The following is a 19,170-nucleotide window of genomic DNA, read 5'->3' as shown; positions in this document are numbered from 1 at the left end:
GTCTGCCGGCGGGCGTCGTGCGGCGGCCGGACTCGGGCGGCGATCCCGTGCGGGAAGAGGAAGGCGCGAGCGGGCCGTCGGCTGGGCCTTTGGCCCAGTCGGCGCGGGCGTCTTTTTTAAAAAAAAATAAGTTCCACGGAAAATAATACGCAGAAAAATAAATAAAAACCAGAAAAATATGAAATAAATTTTCTCCGTCTAGTTAGAAAATCTAGAATAGGGTAAACATTTTTATAATCAAAAATAAATATTTTGAAAACATGCAATATTTTTAATGCAATAAAAATTGCAAATAAAATCCAAATAAATTCCAAATAATGTTTTTAACATTTTTCCTCGAGTATTTCAATTGTTTTGGAGAAGTCATATTTTCTCCTCTTGTTTATTTAAAATGAAATATTTTTCCGGAGAGAAAAATAATTAAAACCAAAATCCTCGTTGGAAAATTAATTTGAAAAAATTCGGGAAAATCCCCAACTCTCTCCGAGGGTCCTTGAGTTGCTTAGGATTTATCGAGGATTTGTCAAAATGCAACAAAACATGATATGCAATGATGATCTATGTGTAACATTCCAAATTGAGAATTTGGGATGTTACAAAATCACTAATCCGGAATTGTTTCGGAACACGTTGAAAATTATTTGAGTGGCGACTGGAAATGTTCTAAGCCCACATAAATATTTTCAGTTCGAACGGACGCTGAAAAATGTCGTCGTAAATAGTGAAAGTGCTTTTTAGTATATTTATGGAAAGCCACCTTTTGGGGCTTTTCCCAAAAGGCTTCTAGAAGGACTTGGGGATCAAGGAACCCCCTTTGGGGGTCCCCCATGAAGGTGGGACGTTGGAGGGTGCAGCTCCTCCATGGGGCTCCACTTGTCATCCCTTTATGCCCTTTATGTGTGACATAAAGTGTGGGCATTTTTGGGTTTTTCATGTGTCTCCTACCCCTTGGGTTTTCCTATAATAGAGGTGGAGAGGCACTCTCCACACTCACTCTTTCTCACATACAAGTGCCATTGCAATGATCTGGCTTCTCTCTCCCTCCCCGCGAAATAGTTTCGTAGAGCCGAAAGGCTGTCTGGGTTCCGGCAGGAACTAGTTCTGGACGGCGAAGCCCTGCCGGATAGATGACACCGTATGTGTGCAACTCTGTAGAGAGATTGTAATTTCGGTATTAGTTCGAGAGTGCCTCCCGAAGGGCTGTCCATGTGACCGTCCGAGTTTCAAAGGTCCTCCCGAAGGGCTGTCTGAGTGACCGTCCGAGTTTCGAAGGTCCTCCCGAAGGGCTGTCCGCGACACCGTCCGGGGGACTGTTCAACCACCTCCCGGAGGGCTGTCCGAGGGGCAGATGAGGGTATACATCCTCGCGGTTGGGAGGTTGTAAAATCCTAGCTGCGGGGATCTGCACCGCCGATCGTCATCGACTCTACTTCCCGCTGCGCTACGAGTCGGTAACGAAAAAGATCAAACCTTGTATGCAGTCTCCATAGTGGTCCTAGGCTGGTGCGTAAGTCGGAAATTTTTTGTTTTCTGCTATGTTACCCTACACCTTGACAAGATTTTGAAGTAGTTCAAAATGGAACAGTCAAAGAAAGAGTTCTTGCATGTATTACAAGGTGTGAAATTGAGTAAGACTCAAAGCCCGACCACGGCAGAAGATAGAAAGAGAATGAAAGTCATTCCCTATGCCTCGGCCATTGGTTCTATAAAGTATGCCATGCTGTGTACCAGATCTATTGTATACCCTACACTGAGTTTAGCAAGGGAGTACAATAGTGATCTAGGAGTAGATCACTGGACAGCGGTCAAAATTATCCTTAGTGGAATAAGGATATGTTTCTCGATTATGGAGGTGACAAAAGGTTCGTCGTAAATGGTTACATCGATGCAAGTTTTGACACTGATCCAGATGACTCTAAGTCTCAATCTGGATACATATTGAAAGTGGGAGCAATTGCTAGAGTAGCTCCGTGCAGAGCATTGTTGACATAGAAATTTGCAAAATACTTACGGATCTGAATGTGACAGACCCGTTGACTAAAATTATCTCACAAGCAAAACATGATCACACCTTAGTACTCTTTGGGTGTTAATCACATAGCGATGTGAACTAGATTACTGACTCTAGTAAACCCTTTGGGTGTTGGTCACATATCGATGTGAACTATGGGTGTTAAGCACATAAAGATGTGAACTATTGATTTTAAATCACATGGCGATGTGAACTAGATTATTGACTCTAGTGGAAGTGGGAGACTGAAGGAAATATGCCCTAGAGGCAATAATAAAGTTATTATTTATTTCCTTATTTCATGATAAATATTTATTATTCATGCTAGAATTGTATTAACCGGAAACTTGATACATGTGTGAATACATAGACAAACAATGTGTCACTAGTATGCCTCTACTTGACTAGCTCGTTGAATCATAGATGGTTAAGTTTCCTAGCCATAGACATGAGTTGTCATTTGATTAACGGGATCACATCATTCGAGAATGATGTGATTGACTTGACCCATTCCGTTAGCTTAGCACTTCATCGTTTAGTATGTTGCTATTGCTTTCTTCATGACTTATACACGTTCCTATGACTATGAGATTATGCAACTCCCGAATACCGGAGGAACACTTTGTGTGCTACCAAACGTCACAACGTAACTGGGTGATTATAAAGGTTCTCTACAGGTGTCTCCAATGGTACTTGTTGAGTTGGCATAGATCAAGATTAGGATTTGTCACTCCGATTGTCGGAGAGGTATCTCTGGGCCCTCTCGGTAATGCACGTCACTATAAGCCTTGCAAGCAATGTGACTAATCAGTTAGTTGCGGGATGATGCATTACGGAATGAGCAAAGAGACTTGCCGGTAACGAGATTGAACTAGGTATTGAGATACCAATGATCGAATCTCGGGCAAGTAACATACCGATGACAAACGGAACAACGTATGTTGTTATGCGGTTTGACCAATAAAGATCTTCGTAGAATATGTGGGAGCCAATATGAGCATCCAGGTTCCGCTATTGGTTATTGACCGGAGACGAGTCTCGGTCATGTCTACATAGTTCTAGAACCCGTACACTAGTAGAAAACAAAGCTTTATCACCGGTTCGTAAGGGCGTTTAGTGCCGGTTCTGCAACCGGCACTAAAGAGTGGAGACTAAAGGCCCCTCCTTTAGTACCGGTTCGGCACGAACCGCCACTAAAGGCCCACCACGTGGCGTGAGCTCGCGCTGTGGTATGGGGGACCTTTAGTACCGGTTGGTGTTGCCAACCGGTACTAAAGGTTTTTTTTTGAAATTTTTTTCTGAAAATTTTGGAAAAAAATTTGATTTTTTTTTAAAGTTTCTCAATTATTTGATGATTTATTCTCTAATCACCCCTCTTAACTACTCAAGTGTGGATCACTCATTCCAAATAGTCTAACTTCCCGGCCGGTCACCCATCCTCTCACTCCCCCAGCCTGAGCACGCTTAACTTCGGAGTTCTATTCCCTCTACTTTCTAAGTCTGCACTTGTTGTTTTCCTGACAAATGTAAGCTGACAATCCTATTAACCCTGAGCAGTTTAGCTTGAGCATTAGGTCACACATTTCACCATTTGAGTTTGAAACTATTATTCTAAAAAACAGTAATTATTTAGTAACACTAATATTTTTTGAATAAGTTTGACCAGATTTGACCAAAATTTAAAAAAATTGGAATAATTATTTAGTAACACTAATATTCTTGAATAATTATGTAGTAACATTAATACTTCTTGAATAAGTAGTTTGACCATAGTTTGACCAGATTTAACCAAAAAAACTGAAATTTGAGCATATCTTTTTTTCCTTTTGGAATTTGAGGATTCTAAAAAATTGCAAACAGGCCGTGGGCGGTCAAAATCGTATGCGGATTTTCGTGCTGAATTTTTTGATATATTATACGTTTTTTCTGACATTGTATGCAAAAGTTATAGCCGTTTTACATTTTCCCTACACTTTGCAAAACATGTCCAAATTGAAGTTTTAAAATTTTCCTAACTAGTAGATGTAGTAATATAACTACCTCTCGAAGGATTTTATTTTTTGAAGTTTTTATCGTTTTCTTTTGATTTTTTCAAAACTGAAATGGCGATACACGGGGGGGGGGGGGGGGGGGGGGTAGAGTTTGAAAATTGCCCCATAGTCCCGGTGTGTGTCTCCAACCGGGACTATAGGTCAGACCCCTTTAGTCCCGGTTCATGGCACGAACCGGTACTAAAGGTTAGCCCTTTAGTACCGGTTTGTGCCACGAACCGGTACTAAAGGTGATCGTGGGGCCCCGGCCTGACGCCAGCCTGCCACCACCCCTTTAGTACCCGTTCGTGGCACGAACCGGTACTAAAGGTTCAACAGGCATTAATGCATAGCCGTTCGAACCAGCACTAATGGTACCATTAGTACCGGGCCAAAATCAAACCGGGACTAATGTGTCTAACATTAGGTCCTTTTTCTACAAGTGGTAGGGTCCGTGTAAGACAATGATTTGGGGGAACTAGCTCAACCCTCTAGGGGTGGCTTATCTCATATATATAATGGGTGTGTTACAATAGGTACAATATACGTACACAAATACAGAAGCTATACATAGTCTAACACCCTCCCTCAATCTTAGCCACTTTCTAAAGAACTGAGAAGGGTAAGATTGCGCCTACAAGCCTCGAACTGTGGTAAAGGCAAAGGCTTAGTGAAGATGTCTGCAAGTTGATCTTTGGAAGAGATGAACTTGATCTCAAGTTGCTTCTGTGACACACGTTCCCGTACAAAGTGATAGTCCACTTCAATGTGTTTCGTTCAGGCATGAAATACCGGATTTGCAGAAAGGTATGTAGCACCGATGTTATCACACCAAAGGATAGGAGGCTGCGGTTGAGACATACCCAACTCCTGAAGCAAAGATTACACCCAAATAATCTCTGCATTAGCATTAGCCACAACCTTATACTCAGCTTTAGTACTACTACGTGATACAGTAGCCTGTTTCCGAGCACTCCAGGCGATCAAGTTAGAGCCAAAGAACACAGCATAGCCCCCCGTGGATCGCCTGTCATCCGGGCTGCCAGCCCAGTCCGCATCAGAGTAGGCCGAAAGAACCCGAGAGGGAGTCGGCCGAATACGCATCCCAAAAGACATTGTGAATTGGACATAACGCAGGATGTGCTTAACAGCAGCCCAATGAGTGTCGCGGGGAGCCTGAAGATACTGACAAACCCTGTTGACAGCATAAGAAATATCTGGCCTCGTGGTCGTCAAGTCCTAAAGCCCACCAACAATACTCCTATACTCTGTGGCATCCGCAGAAGACAGAAGCGCACCATCAATGGCAGTGAGCTTTTCGGTAGATGACATGGGTGTGGTAGTCGGTTTGCACTTAAGCATCCCAGCTCGCTGCAATAAATCCAAGGAGTACTTCTTTTGTGTCATAACAAGACCATTAGCACGAGAGGTAACCTCAACCCTAAGAAAGTAGTGAAGCTTCCCAAGATCTTTGACAACAAAAGCAGCACCAAGAGAGCGAACAAGAGCATCAGCAGCATACCGAGAGGAACTGACAAGAATAATATCATCCACATAGACCAAAAGATACATAGTGACTTCTGGCTTCCGTAGAAGAAATAATGAGGAGTCAGCAGTGGACGACACAAACCCATGAGAATGAAGAGCTAAGCCAAGACGAGCATGCCAGGCACGAGGAGCTTGCTTCAGACCATAGAGTGCTTTGGTGAGATGGCAGATGTGATCAGGACGATTAGGATCAGAGAAACCAGGCGGCTGTCGCATATAAACCTCTTCCTCCAAGAAACCATGAAGAAAGGCATTCTGCACATCAAGTTGACGAAGAGACCAACCGCGAGTGACAGCAAGAGAAAGAAGAAGCCGAATGGTGGTAGGCTTGACAACGGGACTGAAGGTGTCCTCGTAATCAAGACCATAACGCTGCCGAAATCCTCTGGCAACAAGGCGCGCTTTATAACGCTTAATAGATCCATCCGAGTGCTTCTTCACTTTGAACACCCACTTGCAGTCAATAACATTAACCCGTGGTGGGGGAGGAATAAGAGTCCATGTCTCGTTACGAAGAAGAGCATGATACTCCCGCTCCATAGCCTCTCGCCAATGAGGAACACGCATGGCAGCCTGATACGAGCGGGGCTCAGAAGACGGATCCGCAACAGCAGCAGCCAGACATGCTACCAACCAAGCAACAGTACCATCCGTACGTTCCTTTGGTCGAAAAATACCACTGCGACTACGTGTATGTGGACGTAACACAGGAGCCGTCGAGGTCGAGGAAGCAGCCGGCGAGGGGTTGGGCGACGATGATGAAGAGGGGTCAACCGGCGACGAGGAGCCAGGCGATGGAACCAGGTCCTCCATCGTGGCAGACGGCTCGGTGGATCCAGAGCCCGCCAGCGGGCTATCCAACAGAGCCGCGGGCGAGGCCGGTGGAGCGGACCGAGCCACGGGCGATGCCGGGGTAGTGGGCCGAGCCCCAGGCGAGGCCGGCGTAGCGGGCTGATCCGCTGGAGACGCGGGCGAGGCTGACGTAGCGGGACGAGCCGCGGGAGACGCGGGCGTACCAGGCCGATTAGAGGACGAGGTCGGTGCCTCAGGTGCATCCACCGAGCGTGCATGGGCACACGGATCGAGGCCATGCAACATCGCGGTGCGATCGACGTGCACAGCAGAGGGCGGAGGCGATGATGATGGGGAGTCCTCCAAAAGCTCCAAACGAGCCCCACGTCCGGTTCCTGCACCATGGTTAGGCAATAACACAGAAGAGTATGCAACATCATCAAATTGGTCAGAGGCAAGAGAGGATGAATGCATGGACGGAGGGGCATATGTGGACACAGGTAGATTGGCAAACGGAAAGACACGCTCATCAAACACTACATCCCGAGAAATGTAGACACGATTAGTGGGAACATGAAGACATTTGTAACCTTTATGAAGGGAACTATAGCCAAGAAAGACACACTTTTTGGACCTAAATTCCAGCTTGCGTTTGTTATAGGGTCGAAGATGCGGCCAGCAAGCACACCCAAATACTTTAAAGAAAGTATAATCGGGTTGTTCATTAAGGAGAAGTTCAAGGGGAGTCTTCATGTTGAGAACACGTGTGGGAGTATGGTTGATAAGAAAGCATGCAGTGGTAAAAGCATCACTCCAAAACCGGAAAGGAACCGATGCATGGGCCAAAAGAGTGAGACCAGTCTCAACAATATGACGATGATTACGTTCGACGGAACCATTCTGCTGATGAGATTATGTGGACATGCTAAACGATGAGCAATCCCAAGCGACTAGAAGAAGGAGTTGAGGTTGCGATACTCGCCACCCCAGTCCGAGTGAACATGAACAATTTTATGCTTGAGAAGACGTTCAACATGTTTTTGAAACTGAACGACAATATCAAATGCATTAGATTTACGCTTAATAAGGTAGAGCCAAGTAAAACGACTGTAAGCATCCACAAAACTAATATAATAGTTATGACCACTGACAGAAGTTTTGGCAGGGCCCCATACATCCGAAAAAACAAGTTCTAAAGGATGTTTCACCTCACGGCTAGACTCCGAAAAAGGAAGTTGATGACTCTTCCCCTACTGACAAGCATCACACACTGCTACATCATTATTGCTAGAGACACTAGGAAGCTCATGACGACGCAAAACATGACGAACGATAGGTGTGGCAGGATGACCAAGACGAGCATGCCACTGTGACGACGAGACGCGAACTCCACTGAAAACCCGAGAGACTCCAGGATGCTCCAGACGGTAAAGGCCCTGGTAGAGACGCCCACTATGCAGAACGGCCCTCGTGTCCCGATCCTTAATAAAAAGATCAAACGGGTGAAATTCACAAAACACATTATTGTCATAAGTCAGTTTAGGAACTGAGAGGAGATTACGCGTCACAGATGGTACTCTAAGAACATCACGAAGCTGAAGCCTCCTAGTGGCATGATTAGTGAGAAGGGATTCTTGACCAATATGGGAGATGTGCATACCTACTCCGTTGGCGGTGTGGTTCTTATCGGAACCGTGATAGGGCTCGCGAGGATGAAGCTTCCCCATCTCATTCGACAGATGCTCCGTCGCACCAGAGTCCATGTACCATTGCGGATCAACGGAGTAGGACTGAGTATGGCCCTGAGGCTTCTGCGGCGCCGGGCGGTCGGCCATAGCCACCCGACGCGCAGTGTTGCGCGTATCCTTGCCGTCATTGCCGAGACCGAGGAAACTCTTCTGAAAACGACGATGGCACTTGGAGGCCCAATGTCCGTCAAGACCACAGAGTTGGCAGACCCGCCGACCCCCATCACCAGGTAGCGTCAGAGTGGGGGTGGACGAGGCCGGAGGGAGCGGCGCGGGCCCCTTGCCCGAGGCGAAGTACTGAGCGCCGGCGGAGGGGCGACCACCTCGGTAGACCGCATTGGCGGAGGAGGGCCGCGACTGCGGTTGGCACGACGCGCCTCAACGCGCTGCTCAGTAAGAAGAAGCCGAGAGTAGACCTCATGCGCCATCATGGGGGTCGTGTTGCCACGCTCATTAATGATCTCAACTAAGCCATCGTACTCTTCGTCGAGGCCGTTGACGATGAAGGAGTTGAACTCAGAATCGGTAAGCGGCTGTCCAATGGATGCCAATGTGTCAGCAAGAGCCTTGACCTTGTTGTAGAACTCCGTTGCCATGGAATCAAGCTTCTCACAGGCGCCAAGCTCGTGACGGAGGGCACTGACCCGCGCTTGCGATTGTGAGGCAAAAGAGTGCTCAAGGATGGTCCAAGCCTCATGGGAAGTCTTCAGGAAGACGATGAGCCCGGCAATAGCCGGAGTGAGCGAACCCTGGATGGAGGCGAGGTTCGCCTGGTCCTGCCCCGTCCAGACACAGTGTGCCGGGTTGTAAACCGGGCCGTTCACGCTGTCCACCAGCGCGGGAGGGAAAGGAAAAGTGCCGTCGACGTAGCCATGCAAGTAGTGGCTCCCAAGGAGCGGAAGAACCTGTGCACGCCAGAAGATATAATTGTCGGACGAGAGCTTGACGGTGATGAGGTTGCCGAAGTGAAACGGTGGACGCAACGATTCTGTGGAGGCACCTGCCGGAGGCGCGTACGTCATGGGGGCAGGGGCGGGTGGCGCGGGCGGGACCACGGGATTGGAACCCGTTGGCGGCGGCGAGTATGCCCCGTAGAGGGAGGCAACGGGCGCTGCCGGAGTGAATCCCGCTTGAGGCACGGATGGCATGAGGCCCGCCATGACAGCCGACGAGGTGGCCTCGGGCGCGAAGGCCAGAGGCGCGATGACGCCGGACGACGGGGCGGGTGAAGAGGCGCTCGACGTATGAACCGTCAGCGCAAGCCCCGACTATGAGGGAGCCGGAGAGTTGTTGGAGAAAAACGAGCCAACGCTCCTGGCCCCGAGCTGCGGCGGCCGCATGGTGGCCGAGTCAAGCGGGAGCGAGAGGAGGGCGGCGAGCGAGGCCGGGAGAAACCCGGCAGAGGAGGAGCTGGAGGCGGCAGCACTCGACATGGTCGAGACGTAAAGATCGATATATTGGACGACTATATTCAGACATCGGAAAGGTTCCGAGTGATTCGGGTATTTTTCGGAGTACCGGAGAGTTACGGGAATTCGCCGGGGAGTATATGGGCCTTAGTGTGCTTTAGAGGAAAGAGAGAGGGGAGGCTGCGCCCCCCCCCCCCAAGGCTTACTCCGAATTGGACTAGGGGGAGGGGCGGCGCCCCCTCCTTCCTTCTCTTCTCTTTTCCCTTTCCTTCTCTCCTACTCCTACTACATGGAAGGGGGGGGATCCTACTCCCGGTGGGAGTAGGACTCCTCCAGGGCGCGCCATAGGGGCCGGCCCTCCCCCTCCTCCACTCCTTTATATACGTGGCCAGGGGGCACCCCATAGACACAACAAATTGATCATTGATCTTTTAGCCGTGTGCGGTGCCCCCCTCCATCATAATCTACCTCGGTCATATCGTAGCGGTGCTTAGGCGAAGCCCTGCGTCGGTAGCATCATCATCACCGTCATCACGCCGTCGTGCTGACGGAACTCTCCCTCGAAGCTCTGTTGGATCGTGAGTTCGAGGGACGTCATCGAGCTGAATGTGTGCTGAACTCGGAGGTGTCGTGCGTTCGGTACTTGGATCAGTCGGATCGTGAAGACGTACGACTACATCAACCGCGTTGTCATAACGCTTCAGCTTTCTGTCTACGAGGGTACGTGGACACACTCTCCCGTCTCGTTGCTATGCATCACCATGATCCTGTGTGTGCGTAGGAAATTTTTTGAAATTACTACGTTCCCCAACAGTATCCAAGTCAGGTAGCCGCTGGATCAGCACCACTGCTCTGATGTCCGCCCTCAAGCCCTCGACAAAACGAGTCAGGTAAAAGTAAGGATGAATGGTCTCCGAATATGAAGCCAAATGATTAACAATTAATTCAAATCGCTCAATGTACTCAGCAACAGTAGACGTTTGACGAACAGTGTAAAACTGACGAATTAGGATTTGGTGTTTATCACGACCAAAGCGAGTGCAGAGAAGAGCTGCAAACGCTTCCCAATCAAATTCAGAGAGGCGATTCTGAATGGACTGTAACCAAACAGAGGTTGCTCCGGAGAAATTGAGTGCAGCCATAGGTACCCAGAATGAGGAGTGAATCCCAAACATAGATAAATATTGCTCACGAAGTGTTTTCCATAATTTTGGGTTCTCCCCGGCAAACTGAGGAAAGGTGACCGAGGGATGGGCTTGACCCAACCCGGCGAGCAATTGACTCGCGTGAGCAAAAGGGGAAAGAGGTGGGGTGGGCGACTCGGGGTTGTACTGACCAGTGCCCGGGAGCGGCGCCGGCGGCGTCGCCAGCGCCTTCTCCCAGTGTAGGAATGCGTTGCCGTGGTCGCTTGACCCATGTGGTTGTTGACTGGCCGAGGTTCCCGCGCCAGGGAGGACGCCGGGCACTCCCAGGTTGGATATGGGCGCGGAAGTCTCTGTGGCCGCCACACCGGGCGCCGCCGCCGCAGGAAGACGCCCTTTCTGCAGCTCAGCGACCGCGTCGGAGAGTTGGTTGACGCGTTGCTCCAGATCTGACCGCCAGGAGGCCAGATCGTCCAGTTTGGCGGTGTGCGCGTGCACCGCCGCCGTGTTGCTACGCAGTTCCAGACGAAACTCGTCCATGGAGGTCGTGATCTTCTCCATCTACTCCTTCATTGTCGGATCCATGGCTTCGATTTGAACACGAGCTTGGCGAAGACGGCGAGTCTCGATGAATTGCGCCAGATCGCGCGAGGGAATGGGGTGGTGGTGGTCTCTGATACCAGATGTTAGGGACAAGCAGGGGAAGGGATCGATCTAGTATTTCTCTCGGTGGCAATATAGTCAGGATACAATGTTGAGTACAAGAATGGATCGAACAAGGAAGAACTAGGGTTCGTGCCGCCGCCGGTTTCGTGATCCACCGGATGCGCCTTCCTTCTGTCTCTTCGGTATAAGTAGGAGCGCTGCAGGGCTGGGCCTGTCTACACCCACTCGGGCCCAGTGACTCTTGGGTTGGGCCTGCGAGGACGCGCCAGTCTTTGAGGCGCGGGCGAGCTAGGCCCGTCGCAGACATGAGGGGTCCCGTTGACAGGGGCGCTGACATTGATCCTTAGACGAAACCCAACAAATTGATTAGTATCGCCCAATTAATTACCTTTTGTGACTATATTAAGTATATAAAGTTAGAAATAATTTCTTTGTCGGGGCCTTGGTAGTTCACAAGATTACAAAAACCAAGAAATAGAAGAAACGCAAAATTTTGATTGGAGTGGGTGAGAGTATACACCAGATCTTCATAAACTTGTGTATATGATTCATAGGAATAGAAAAACACATGAATCCTTATCAATACAGTCAAATAAAAGTCAAACCAAATGAAATCTATAATTAGAAGAATATTATGCCATTAAAGACATGTGCTAGCTCCAGTAATGGATGGACAGATCTCATGTAGTCTTCTCTTCCTCTTTATTTTGCATAACTCCAATAATTTCTTCAGGAATAGTCGCCAATCCTACAATGAGCTCACAATTAAGGAGTGGAATGGCTTCAATAACCGAAGATGGCTTAGTGCATCCTTGAAAGGAGTATTAACAAGCATATTAAATTATACGAAAAATAGTGTCCATTTGCACATGTCTACCAGTTTCTAAGAACAATTGCAAATTTCAGTGACTAAGTATTCGAGAGCTGGAAAAACATGTTTTGAAATGCAGCACACTCAGATTTTATGGGTACAGTCCCATACACCAATCCGTGCAGTGGGCAAGTGCAAGCAGCGCAACAAAGTGCCATCTTACCAGTGTTGCACTTGAAATATTATACTCCCTCTGATCGAAAATAAGTGTCGTGATTTTAGTTGAAATTTAATTGAACTAAAATCACGACACTTATTTTGGACCAAAGGGAGTACTAAAATATGGATTTAAAGACCCTAGTTTCCTTTATAAGAGGTGGGAACAAAGGTGTGTATTCAACATTCCGAAGGAGCCAGATCGAGGGGCTAAGTAGTGAGGAATGAGATGAAGAGACAACATGGAAATATGTCAATATCATCGATATAGGAGGCTAATAGACCTAGCAGTAAATCAACTTACTATAATGCAAGTGAAACCTGATGGTGAATGAGTAGTGGTGCACGCCAAAAGATTAGGATTGGGAGGTATTTGGAAATTTACGAGAGTTCAGCCCTATGCTTTTCATCCTTTCCATCAACCCACCACGAGCTTTCCTTCAAGACCTTGCTGTGGTGATCCATCTTGCAGGCCGGGATTGCTACTAATTAGCGTATTGTTTCTCTATACTCTGAGGACGTGCCTATTTTCATCAACCCTTCCTCGATGGATCTGCAGACTACCGAGCTAATTTTGGGTTAATCATGAGCTAGAAAAATTCAGATGTGCTCTCCGCCTGGGTGGGACCCCCTCCCCATAAAACGGGACGGACGCCAACCTCTCCTTAGCGGCATTTCGATTCGTCTAGTCCACCCTCTTAATCAAGATAGTAAATCCAATGTTGTAGTTCATGAATATTATTTTTGTTATTATTAGTATAGTTGTATAATGTCAAAATAGTGATCAAGAACATTTTTCTCATAGCTGTCCGGAGCTAATTGTCTCTATCTTATGGAGAAGAATAGTGATCGCGGGGAACACATAATATCATTAGGTGATCTTCCATGTACAATTAACGACTCCACAACATTATTTCATAGTGAAATTACTTGTACTATGAGGAAATATCCAAATAGTTGAAAATTGACGAAAAAGTGTATTGTCTATTAGTTTTATAAGATTTCCTACAATTGTTTTAGTGTGTTTATTCTGTATTGTGAACTGTTTCAAAGGATCTGTCACTAAAATCAGTTTTTTTAGTCCATGGTAATCTGTTGTTTGTCAACATAGATTTACATTTGGAAAACTTTCCATATTGTATTTACAAACTATTGTGATGACAAGAAAACTGTCAGGAAGGGACAACATGGATCTGTGAGGACACAACAAAATATCTCCTGAAAGCACGAATTCCTTATTCGAATAGTGCATACTAGCAAATAATCAAAGTGTCCAAAACCTTCGAAATGTTTTTAATCATGTTAAAAATAAGTGAAGTTCCATGGAAAAATGATCATTTCAGCACCGTACAGACAAAAACAGTGATATATAAAAAATGCAAATTTCAAGAACTAATCCTGATTTTTTTTAATCATAGAGTGCAGAAACGTTTTTTCTTTCCGTGAAAATCGAATGACATATAATTTTTGAAGATGAAAGTCTGTAAGAACTTCTTAATTTTTGAACATTGGGAACTACTGCTCACATGGGAGTACATGCTTTCAGGGTGTGTCATTGAATTATCCATCATGCTGCTATTTTTCTATTCAAGAATAGTTACTTCCAGATCCTTTTGTTGATGTCTCTGCGATGCTAGGGCTCCTTTGATTCAAAAGATTTTCACTGGAATTTTGGAGGATTAGTATCCTTAGGAATTTTTCCTATGTTGGTTGTTTGATTCATAGGATTGAATCCTATAGGAATTTTTCTAAGGATTTTTTCACTATTTCTAACATCTACTCAAACATTTTTGAAAGAATCTTTTTGTTTTCTCTGTGATGTAATCAAACAACCCAAAAATCTTGTAGGGTTGACATGAGCATGACATTCCAATCCTAAATTTTTCCTATTCATGTGTCTTTAGAGTCCTGTGAATTAAAGACACCCTTATAGTGTTAAAGTGAAATTGTTTTTTCAACATAAGTAGTGATTTTGTCCTTGCATTTTGCGGGCCACTACGCTAGTTGTAGTAAATGCCAAAGCTTTCCTCCTTTATAAGTGAATGGGAAAGAACTCAAAGAATGATTCATGAACAAAGGGTGGTGAACACTGACACATTGTATAGAGACTAGAGAGAGAATTTTGGGATTAGTAAGGGGTGGAAGACAATTTGAATATGTTTTTGGCATTGCATTGATAGCCAACACCTAGCTGTGAAAACTTGATGATGAATATGTCGTGTTATAGAATGAAGATGCAAGGATTGGGAGGCATTAGAAAAATGTAGTAGTCCAGAATTGAGGATATGTCGTGAGATATTGAAGCGACATGGGATGTTCCTATCCATCTGACAAACCGGTTGCCAGTTTGTGTCATTGCTGGGCCGCACTGGGTCTTAGCTACCACCGTGCACACATCCAAGATTCTGTGTCCCAGTACCGTCGGTGTCTCCCGCCCCTATCGACACTAAATGACCCGTTGCGTCTGTGGCGCAAATGTCAAATACAACAAAGAAGTTAAGCAAACTATATGAAACCGTTTGTATTAATTATCTGTAAATTGGGATTAATGGTTTGCGAGATAATCATTTTGAAGTTTCAACATTGCATTGATGTGTTCACACCATTGTCTTCTTTTCCTCTCATACATGCATCCATACAGTGGCCCTAAAGTGCTAGTGCTAACTATTAGGGTGCTAAAATTTTCCATGCTCTCTCAATTTCTTGACTAATTTTTCTCCGACTCTCATGCAAGAAGACCGGATTAAATGGCAAATTAACTTTTTTTGGCCCCTCCTCTCTTCAACATTTTTCTTTTGTGCCATCCTCGATTAACCTCAAGTAGATTCTACATTATTATTCAAAGGAACCCTGTCCAGTGTTTTTTTTTTCAAAAATTAGCAACAGAGCTGCTAAGATTCCATTGGCAGAAGAAGAAGCCGATGGCTGAAACTGCTTGTTGTTTTTGGAGGGAAACCGGATGAAAACATGCACAAAGGGCACATCAGAAGAAGCTAAACTAGGTAAAAGCACGAGATGACATACAAAAACGCCAAAAGACCGAGAAAACACAAAATAAGTAGAGACTACTATGGGGAAACAAGCGTTGCTGGACTTTCGTCAACAGAAACTCTACACTTGCGGCGAGGGTGACACCCCGGAAACACCCCCACCACTAGACATGGAGCCGGCATACCGTCACCCTCCACAGCATCCCACCAGAGTGTTGTGGCAACCCACCACCGCGAGCCAAGCCACCGTCCCAAACCATGTCCCTGTGAGTGGCGAGGACGAACCACGGTTATCCATCCGAGGCACTGGCTTTGCCCGGCCACATCATCGGATGGTGATTAGAGGGGTGGGGTAGAGGAGAGATGCGGGCGACACCAATTTAGGTTTTTTTTTTCTGGCCGTTGTACCACGAGAAAGGGAAAGTGTAGCTGGAGCAGCACGAGAAAAAGGACCACCGTAGTGCTACACATGGGCACTGATACCAGTTGCGCAATGGGCGCTATGCCGCTATCAATGTCAACATCGGCACAGTTGCTCCATTTGCATTGCATGGCCAGGGACTAAAGTGGTTCATGGGGACACCAGTGTCATGATCGAAAGGCACAGCTGCTCAGACGTTGCCATCACCCTTAATTTCCAAAACCAACGAGGCAAAATCATTATTCCGTATAGTAGGAATGCAAAATTGATCTTCTCTAGTACGTGGAACAACAAAAATCATACGACCTGGACAGAAAGAGTACAAAACGGCCTCTCATACGCGCTCAGAGAACGTTGGAGGCTTCGGTAGCGTCGGCCTCGTCGGGTGTAGCAGCGGCGCCACGAATCATCTCGTCGAAGAAATCGGTCAGGGCGATCTCGTACCCATGCAGCTTGTCGAACCCGGGGAAGTAGTTGATGTCGATGATGAAGTACTGCCCGCCGGCCTTCCTCCCGCGTATCATGTCGAAGTTGAACAGCTGCAGCCCGAGCGCGCGCCGCAGCCCGCGCCCGACCTCCTCCACGAACCCGGGCGGCGGCATCTCGGCGTCGTCGCCCACGTCGTCGTCCGTGTCGGCGTGCACCGTCGTCAGGCTGGACACGTTGTGGAAGGGCACCGACGCGTCGCCCTCCAGGTCCAGCAGCCGCTCCGCCGGCACGTCCGGCAGGCTGCGCCGCCGCACGCACGTGGCGTGCCCGCCGATCACGTAGATCTTGAACAGCACGCCGCCGTGGTTCACGAACTCCTGGAGCACGAGCGGGGGCTGCAGCGCCGCGAGGCCCGCGCGGCGGTAGATGAGCGACATGGCGTGGGAGCTGACGCTGCCGTCCACGTCCAGCGGCTTGGCGATGAGCGGGAACTGGAGCGCGCCCACGACGTCCGGGTCGGTGAGCGACGCGGCGTCGTCGATGGCCACCTGGCGGGGCGCGCCCAGGGAGCCCACGCGGACGGTGGCGTTGAGCTCGGAGACGACGTCGAGCATGGAGCCGCGGTCGAGCAGGCGGCGGATGGCGGCGGGAGGGTCGACGACGGGCACCGTGGGGTGGACCGCAGAGAAGGCCTCCAGCTGCGCGCGCCACGACTCGTCGTACAGCTTGTGGATGAGGAGGTGGAAGGGTCCCTGGTCGACGAGCGGGCGGGAGGGGTCGACGGCGACGAGGCGCATGCCGCGCTCGGCTGCCAGGGCCACGAGCGACGGCTGGATGACGGTGTCCAGCTTGTCCGGCTGCATCGCGTAGCCGATGGTGTAGGTGTGCGGCGGAGATCGTGTCGGCGCCGGTGCCTCCTGCTCGGCCGCCATTCCTCCCATGAGCTAGCAAGCTTATCTACACTCTGCTCTGCTCTCTGTCTTTCTTGATCTCCCGTGTCTCGGTGCCTTTCCCCTGCTCACAGCAGCACGCCTGGATTTATACTCATGGCAGGTTGGTAGCAAGGGCATATTCGTGGCGGGCTGGAATACTTTTTCTGCTCATGAATTTCTTCTCGATCGAGCATACAATTATGTTCGTACGCGTTATGCGCCGGATGGGAATCGCCTAGCTGCTTTCGGCTAGTCGGCCGAGGGGTGATCGACATGGAGTTCGACTTCGCCCACCGCAACACATTCGCTAATCGAAAATCTCCATTTGCCCTGGGCTCACTTTCTCTAAGCACTTAGTTAAAGAAAGAGAGACATGTTCGGCCATTCAACGCCGACACTAAAACGACCACGGCATCTGTCCATGGACGCGTCCGTAAACAAACAGTAATACAGGAGCCCGCTATCCAACCGTATCCCTATACATTTTAAATCAAATTTAAACAAAAAGAATAAATTTCATGAAAACCGGTTGATTTTCTAAGCACCGTCTTTCAATTAAAAACCAGAGCCTTGCTAGCCCATTTCGACGCGGACTCCTAAAACGGCCACGGCATTTGTCTGTTGGACGCGTCCGTAGACGCAGGTGTGTCCATCCTTCAGTACGTCGATGATACAATCATCTTTATGGAGCATGACTTGGCCAAAACGAAAAATATGAAGATGGTGTTATGTCTATTTGAACAATTGACCAGGTTAAAGATTAACTTTCAAAAAAGCGAGTTGTTCTGCTTTCGTAGAGCCAATGACGAACAAGAGGCTTATAGGCAATTGTTTGGGTGCGATTTGGGGGCTTTACCTTTCACATACTTAGGAATACCAATCCATCATCGTAAGCTAACAAACAGAGAATGGAAGTGCATCGAGGACCGATTTGAAAAGAAACTGAGTTGCTGGAAGGGCAAGCTCACGTCATACGGAGGCCGATTAATTCTGATAAATTCGGTTCTCACGAGTATGCCTATTTTTCTTTTGTCGTTCTTCGAAGTCCCAGTTGGAGTTAGGAAAAGACTGGACTTTTATCGATCACGATTCTTTTGGCAGGGTGATGAACTAAAAAGAAAATACCATCTAGCCAAATGGGATATCATCTGTAGACCGAAAGACCAAGGGAGTCTCGGTATTGAGAATCTTGAAGTTAAGAACAGATGTCTTCTCAGCAAGTGGCTGTGGAAGCTATCAAGTGAGACTGATGCCACTTGGGCACAAATCCTCCGTAACAAGTATTTTCAAACCAAAACTTTGTCTCATGTGACAGTAAGGCCGACTGACTCACCTTTTTGGAAAGGGCTTATGAAAGTCAAACTATCCTTGTTTAATAGGACAAAGTTTATTATTGGTAACGGTGCTAGTACGCGATTTTCGGAGGATACTTGGCTCGGAGAGACACCCTTAGCCATTCAATACACGTCTTTGTATCGTATTGTTCAACGACGTGAGGTATTTGTTGCAACAGTACTTCAATCTATCCCCCTTAATATTCAGTTCAGAAGGGCGCTAGTGGGGAATCGTTGGGAAGAATGGCTCCTTCTAGTGAGTAGACTGATGGAGGTTCAGCTTTCTCAACAACCCGATGAATTACGCTGGAAGCTTACTAGGTCTGGAGTATTTACAGTTAAATCAATGTATGTTGATGTTATCAATTCAAGCTCGATTCCTAGTTCAAAACATGTTTGGGCTGTCAAAGTCCCTTTGAAAATCAAGGTGTTTATGTGGTTTGTCCATAAACAAGTTATTTTAACTAAGAACAACTTGACAAAGCGTAATTGGACAGGACCTACTAGGTGTATTTTCTGTGATCGGGATGAGACGATCAAACACCTTTCTTGGTTGCCCGCTAGCCAAAGTTTTATGGCGGACGGTCTATTTTGCTTTTAATATTACTCCACCAAGTTCTGTCAACACATTATTTGGAACGTGTCTTAACGGGATAGAGTCCGAATTAGCGAGACATGTTCGCGTAGGAGT

General features: G+C 47.5%; 1 protein-coding gene across 1 annotated transcript; it reads right to left on the bottom strand.

Annotated features, from left to right (window-relative positions):
* Positions 1-15,997: 15,997 nt before the first annotated feature.
* Positions 15,998-17,471, bottom strand: LOC109748791 (inositol-tetrakisphosphate 1-kinase 4). The gene has a single exon (XM_020307841.4). It carries the CDS (start codon positions 17,152-17,154, stop codon positions 16,129-16,131), a length of 1,026 nt encoding a protein of 341 aa, XP_020163430.1. The 5' UTR covers positions 17,155-17,471; the 3' UTR covers positions 15,998-16,128.
* Positions 17,472-19,170: the final 1,699 nt, after the last annotated feature.

This window comes from Aegilops tauschii, chromosome 7 (assembly GCF_002575655.3).
Source record: "Aegilops tauschii subsp. strangulata cultivar AL8/78 chromosome 7, Aet v6.0, whole genome shotgun sequence".
NCBI classification, from domain to species: domain Eukaryota; kingdom Viridiplantae; phylum Streptophyta; class Magnoliopsida; order Poales; family Poaceae; genus Aegilops; species Aegilops tauschii.
Note: the sequence above shows the minus strand (reverse complement) of the source record. Positions and strands in the feature narration are given on the sequence as shown.